The sequence below is a fragment of the Nesoenas mayeri genome, assembly GCF_963082525.1.
Source record: "Nesoenas mayeri genome assembly, chromosome: 5".
Classification (NCBI taxonomy): Eukaryota; Metazoa; Chordata; class Aves; order Columbiformes; family Columbidae; genus Nesoenas; species Nesoenas mayeri.
Genome location: NC_137548.1, coordinates 19,671,468 through 19,678,929, shown reverse-complemented (window position 1 = coordinate 19,678,929; position 7,462 = coordinate 19,671,468). Strand labels below are relative to the sequence as shown.

The following is a 7,462-nucleotide window of genomic DNA, read 5'->3' as shown; positions in this document are numbered from 1 at the left end:
TCAGCCATAAGGCACATTTCCATTCCACTGAAAATATAGGCTATTTTAAGGCTGGCAATGAAAGCTGGAAGAAGTAACCAAATGCGCTGGGAGTGCTGTATTGTAGCAGAAAAACATACGAAACAAACCAGGTACTTCATCCATATGAAATCTGAAAAGGACAGACCTATGAAAGTATGGGGCAACTGTCTCATAAGGCTTACTGGCACTTAGTTCTTTCTTCCAGAGTGAAAGGAATGGACACAATCTTGTTAAAAATGCAGCCTGAGATGGCACTGTCCTCTGTTAACTTCTAAAGTTATCTTAGAAGTGAGCCGTGAAGTTAAAATGTTATTAAAAGATATTTAAATCAATTGGTTTTGTTTTCATTGTTACCTTGAACTAAAATCTAACCCGAAAAATCTCACAGCAACCAGGGGATAAAGCTACAGTCATGTCGATACCCACTCAAGTAAACCTTTAACAAATAATGACAGAATTCAGATTCCTTGCCAACAGATCAATATCAGCATAACATTAAGTCGTCCTCAAAGTTTGAACTGGCGCTTATTCAAAGTAATATGAGAACTGAGCTCTCCAAATGCAGAAGCCACCTCAGCTAGCTTCAACATGAAAGTTGTCAAACTGTGCAAACTCAAATGAGCGAGTTCCAATAGCAGCCCAGCCATTAGTTGGTTTAGAAATGGTGACATTCTCCCAGAGTGGGTAACCATTTAGCAGTCCTGAGGCAGAAGTGCCCTGTCAAAAAGAAGAAAAAGTTAGCTTTGTAAAATGCAGTGATTAAGTGTGTTGACAACGAGCCTACTCACATGGGAGAAGAGACAAGGCAGAAAGATGTTCAGGCAACTTTCAACTACATTTCACATATGCAGAAGTGATTCTAAATATTGCTTAGAATCCTCCAGTGCCCATCAGCTCTCTGAAACAGATCTAATGCCTTTACAGGGAACATGTAAAAGGTTCATCTTCCCCTAACGCACAGCTTTGCAAACTCAATGTAGACCCTGAAAGGTAAACTGGCTTTTCCACTTGTGTCAGGCTCCCTCAAACAGCCCAATTGTCTTAAGGGGACACGATACACCTGGCACTGTTTCTGCAGAGTTAGGCAAAAGTCAAAAGCAAAGAGAGATGTATTTTAGTCATTAAGCAGGGAAGAACAGAGGACAAGAGAGCTTTCAAGTGTCATGTTGCCCTTCAAATTAAAAATGCCTTCGGGAAAAGTTACAAGTTATCCCAACAGTGTTCCACTGAACAGTATTTAGGAAAAAAGTACTTCTGTTTATTTGTATTTCTTAATCTGAAAGACAATTACAAGCACAGGTAAAAGCAAAGAATACTTTTAAAAAACAAGTCAGCATGAGAATTCTTTAAAGAGGGCTCTACACCTCTGTCATTATACCAAAGACATATTTGGTACAAAATATTTTAACAGCACAGACAGAAGATTGCAGCATCACAATTTCAAAATTATCACCACGATTTTGTATTTTAAATTATTTATGTTGATCTTCAGTACTGCAGGTTAGCAAATGTCCTCGCCAATTTTACAGATGGCAATCACTCGCATAAGTGTGGGAGTACAAATTCCAAAACTAAACTACATCCTTTCCAGCAAATACCTCAGATATGAGTGTCCTTTCGTCTCTCAATGTGAATGCACAAAAGAAAAAAACAGTTCCTAATACTCACTCACATTTTAGGATGAGAGAAAGACTCAGTGCATAATTTTAAAAGAGTTTGCTTCAGCAGATGATCTCCCCAGCTAGGATTCAAGCTTCCCCACATTTCAGGCCATGTTACAGTTGCAAAGGTTACATTAGGCAAAGGGATAAAGCATTCAAGAGAAGAACTTAAACCTTTCTAGTTACTTGCACCAGTTTCTCATCCAGCTAAGTGCACAGGTACATTTAAAGGAGAGCTTAGGACTATTCCTCTCACCAAGTGGCCAAAAAGGGGGAAGGAAAAAATGTGGGCAGGCTTCTCATACAAGTTTCATACTTTTAAAAAAGAGTTTATTTTCTTGGTCCAGTGGACCTTTTCTGATTAGCAAGATAATGATCATAGGTACAATTTCAGACAGCTGACACGTAAGGATGTTTATATCCACAATGAATTTGACATTCTTGATAAACCTAGGGTTGGTGCATGTATTTTTGTATAGGTATGTATGTGTGATATCCATTTGTTTCTGTCTTTAATTATGCTACACAGCTACAAATGAGTGCAACTAAAATGCTCATTCTGAAGATAGCTTCAAAAGCATTCTGAAGAATCGTTGCTGCTATATTCTAAAAGTGCTTTGGGTTATAGTGGCCTAAATTGGGATTTTTTTAGGAGTAACATATAAGGACTTCATGATGTAGGCATGAGATAACTTATTTTTATTGCTCTAATCAATATTTTGATTTCTGGGCTGTGGCCCAATTTACAACTCTATGCCTATGCTTTTTCAGTACAGGAAAGAAGGATGACAGCTCATGTGAGCTCCCCAGTCCTTAACTAGCACCACATACAAGGCCTTAGCATGAAAAGGGAATTGGTGGGAGTCAGATTGGTAAAATGGGACAGTTTAGTAGTTCATTGACAGCCTTCAGAACAGGAAGTCAGGTCATGATCTTTTCCTCAGATTAAACGAAAGCTTTGTTTGCCTCTCTAGCCATCCTATCTCCAGCTTTCAACTCATCTTTACAGTTATTTTCTATATTCTCTCTGATTTCTCAAGGTATCTTTAAAAATACAGGTGGCAGAACTTTGTATGGTTTTTAAGACTGGTTTAAAATAACAGAGATATTATGTTTTAGATAGGACAAACTAATGCAAACACACAGTCAATAATACAGCGTAGTTTGCCTAGGCCATTCAGGACTGGAAGTTTCATAACTGGTTTTCTACTTTTTTGCCTATATCCTTACCTGAATGTTGAGAGTAAGCGTGTGCCATGCATTATCCCGGATGCCGGAAAGTCCTTTCATTAATATTTCTTTTCCAGCTGCAAAACATGATTAAGGTTAACAAAGTGTTACTTCACCCCCTTGTTGAGATTGACAGAAAATACCAAGACAACAAAAGGAAAAAAGTACCTATTATCCAGAGGTGCTCAGGACTGACATCTTACCAATTTCAACTGCAGCATGGAAGGCCTAACATGCAAACCTGGGCTTTACAGGATCAGTGCATTCTCCTATTTTGCCAGGACTGTTTTTCCACTGAAATCTCCAAAGATCTTGGGAATTTCATCTGAGAAAAGGATTCTCTCTATGGAGAGTATCAGTTCATGAAGCGTGACAGTAGCTATTGCTCTGCTTATGCTACAGATCTCCTGGCTTGTGTGTTGGAACTTTTTTTAAGTCAGAGGGTTTGAGATGCCACATCACTATGTTGCTTAGTTCTAGTCAAAATTTAGGCTAAGCAAAAATTGGGTGTGACTGACACATGGATGGATGACCTGAAAAAAAATTAAATGCTCCAAGTAGAATCTTTAATTATTCAGTACATAGTTTTAGCTGAAAGCTAATTTAACATTCAGTATCCCTTCTAGAAAAATATAAAGATCACTGGCAATAGCTGTACAGAAAAAAACTACCATGCTCTGTAACAAGTGTCTCAGTCTGAAATAAAGAGGTGGTTAATCAAACTTCTCTCATTGCACCTATGAAAAATTATTTTTGACAGCCTGAGAAACTAATTGGGTAATGGCGTTACATCTTATTAAAAATAAATACTGAGTCAATCCTAAATATGAGTATGTTTTTTCATACAGATGAAATTTAAGTTGTGGAGTTAGACCTTGTGAAGTTTCCGTAGGCAGCACAAGTATGCTAAGGGACAATGTAAAGCCTTCTTTATGCTATCCATCCATGGTAAAAAAAAAAAAAATGAAAGAAAAACAACCCACAGAAAAAAAGGGGGAGAAATGAGAAGCTACCGAATGTAAGAAGAGACAATTTTTAAGGTCCAGTACAGTGTGAAACAGGACATTATAGCCTGTATTCACATTAGATATACTGTAGATCTAGAAGTTGCATTTGACTCACCAAAAACTATTGAAACTTTATTTATCTTTATTTATCACAGAATCACAGAATGGTTGGGGTTGGAAGGGACCTCTGGAGATCGTCTAGTCCAACCCACCTGCTAAAGCAGGCTCACCTAGAGCATACGCATGAAGTTACATGAAAAGCACTTAAACAATAAAACCTGCCACTATTTCAAATTAAAAAAACCCCAAACTTTTAGCTATTGATGAAGCATTGACATACAGTCTTTCACGTGCCTGTCAAGTGCTCTATAGATGTACACATATGAACGTTAGTGACACAAGTAGACTGAGCTGGACTAACAGCAGAATGCATCATTTGTGGAAACACTCAGCCACTCATCACCTAAGTTGGGTGTATGCACATTGATTTGCACTGCTCTACAAGACAGGCCACTGCATTTCAAGCAGGCTTTTCTTTTTAGCTGTAGTATAAGAATACAGATCAAAGCTTTCAGTAATTAATATTGTATCAGAATATTCATGAAAAGCAAAATAATTTACATTTGCTAGTGTAAAATACATTTTGTCAGCAGAAAAAAAATAATAAAATCCAGAAAGCTGACACTGAGAAGTGGACCAACCAGAAGCCTTCAGATGTTCTCTTTACATAAAAAACGTGGCCATCATTAGAGCACACTGAGCTAAATCCATAGTGATGACAACTGAATTACAAAATATTAACGTTAGTCATTTTTGTCAAGACTATCAAAATGACATGTCCCTATGTCAGCAACCACTTTAGCAAAGAGCTTCTTACCTAGGTCACCAGTGACTTGGTAGGTGCCATCTGCAAAAACCCAGAAGAAAATGCCTTTGGTACTTCGAACATATATCCCACCATTGTCAACTCTTCCTGCAATAAACACGCCCCCATCACGTGGTTTTTCTATGTAGATGTCACAAGTGACTGTAATGTTTACCCTATAAGAGAAGTTTAGTGTTTTAAGAAGCAAGGAATCAACGTTTTTCAGTAGACAGTACGTAGAAGAGTATTCCCTATGTAGTACAGCAATCTTTTTGAGGAACGATTTGGCAATCTAATTGTGACCTACAGGTGCAAGATGCACAGGACTTGTCTAGACTGGTTGTTTCCGACCTGTGAGTCCATAGGTCTCTTCCTAAGAAAAGCAATTCCTCTCAGAAACCAACAACAAAAAGTCTATTGTCAGCAACTTTCAATTAGTTATTAAAAAAAAAATCCAACAGACACAGAAGGCTTGCATCTCCACAGTCTGCAAAGTGAAAAATTATTTTTAAATAACTGAATCAAATCCAAGATTCAAGGCCAAGTCTTAAGTAATACAGATACCCTGCTCAAAAAAAACTTTAAACAATATGTTCAAACAAGTAGAAATTATTTGATTTTCCTAAGGTGATACTTCAGCTCACAGTAAAGTGCCTGTTATACATATAACAACAACTGTAAAGGAGACTAAAGCACCTAGAAAATTTACACTTCTCCCACCCTGAAGTTGCACTACAAGCCTCTTAACAATACTGATTAAAAGCATTCTTTGCCTTTGTTAATGTACATTCAAATTAAAAACCTACATCCCACTTCTGAAAGGACTTGCAATAAGGATACAGCCACATGGTTGCATATTTAGGAAGTTCACAGTTATCTATAATTATGAATGTGAAAAGACTTTCTATGACATCAGCTCAGCTGGTAACAATCTCCACACCCCTGACATAGTAGTAAGAATAGCCTGAGATTTCATTCTAGCATAATGGTATTAGAAGTACCATATCCTTGAATATATATTCATGACAGAAACAGGATTTCTTTCTCACCTCCCTATGTATTAAACAAGAGACTGCCACATGTTGCTTAGGCAATTATAAAGAGATTGGAAGTAACACTGAATGAGTTTAATAGAAACATTTTCAGGATACAGCTAAGTTCAATAAAAGCAGAGCAAATCATCAACAAATTCAGGAGTAGAAACAAAAAGTTTTCACAAGCACAAGATTAAAATCCAAACTAAACCCACCTAAATAATCCTGAAATTTAATCATAATAAATTGTCATTGGTGACAGAAGTCAGATACTCCACAAAGAACGATATTTCAGTGCAAGATTCGTTCAGTATTTCAAGAGTTGAAAACATCAACAAGATGAGGCCCGAACTGAGGATGAAGCAAACAATTCAGAGGGCTTGAAATACAAGACTATCATTATGAAAAGTTACAGATCAGTAAAACTTGAATAATCAGCTGAATATTCAGGAAACACACTTGTTTCTGAAAACACGATGAAAAATCAGAAATAAATGGAATAAAAATGAAATAACAGGAAGTTTTTAGGAATCTCAGTACAGTAATTTAAGAATACACCCTGTGTAGGGATCAATGAATATCATCTACTCAATATGGGAAAGTTGATTATAGGGGGAATACAAGACCTTACTTAACAGAGCACTGCAGAAGAAAACATCAAGTAACTGAAGAACAACCTCCAGCTACAAGACAGTGATATTATTCCCGCCTTCAGAGCAAAGTGATTCATTCACTTGTCCAGGTCAGCAATTAAAAGCAAGAAACGTTCTGAAAAAGCATTTGGGGATCAATGATCCAAGCAAAGTGAAAAAAACATGACAGGATGGCTATTTTAAAGAGCATGTCAAAAGAATTTAAGCTAGGCTTTCGAAGAAGAAAATGCTTTAAGCATAAAGTTTATTATTAGTTACTGTTACTAAACCAATTAGTTAACAGGCTCTTTCCTATTAAAAAAAATATATATATACATATATGCTAAAATATGCTGCTTGATTACAGCTCCTAGAAAGAATTGTGATCATAACCATACTCTCATCCATCTAGAAAGTATCAGTTACATTTACACAGAAATAAAACAGTTTTAAGTAGCAGTTGAATCAAATCCATCCAATTGCAGGAACTGCTCAGAAGATGGCAGTCTGCAACAGCATAACTGAATTAACTCCTAGACTATTTATTTGATATGGGATTGATCAAATCTTTAACAATCAAAACAACTCAAAATTAAGTAATTAAAACTGAATCGAGCTTTTTTTTGTCCCATCTAAAAATATATCAAAACTCAGTGCACCCTCGAAATTGGAATTTTGACTTGGTCTTTCTAGTACACCAAACCAGATCCATTATTCTGAAAAAAAAAAGTGTTCCAAGACAGTGCAGCAGTGGGCCAAGCTACCAAGAGATCTGTTGGACTTTCCATCTTCGGATGTTTTTAAGACTCATTTAGACAAAGACACAGCTGATCGTAGAGTTGGTAATAGCCTGTAGCAAGTCTCATTGACTTTTGGTAGTCCCTTTAAGTCATCATTTCTACATGTCTACAGAGAGACCTAATGCACAAGCCCTCTGCCCAAGAGAAATGAGGCTTGAGACAGATTAACAGATCGTAACTCACACTGGTAAGGAGGACATTTCCCCAGATGT

At 36.9% G+C, this 7,462-nt stretch overlaps 1 protein-coding gene across 1 annotated transcript in view; it reads right to left on the bottom strand.

The window, feature by feature from the left end:
- Positions 1-594: 594 nt before the first annotated feature.
- GALC (galactosylceramidase) overlaps positions 595-7,462 on the bottom strand; it is a gene marked incomplete at its 3' end in the record, with an annotated part of 37,479 nt that continues 30,611 nt past the window's right edge. The window contains exons 14-16 of the mRNA XM_080344610.1: positions 4,797-4,960; positions 2,913-2,989; positions 595-738 (exon numbers count right to left, since the gene is read on the bottom strand). Coding sequence (XP_080200736.1) covers positions 595-738; positions 2,913-2,989; positions 4,797-4,960 — 385 coding nt within the window. The remainder of the gene's footprint in view (positions 739-2,912; positions 2,990-4,796; positions 4,961-7,462) is intronic.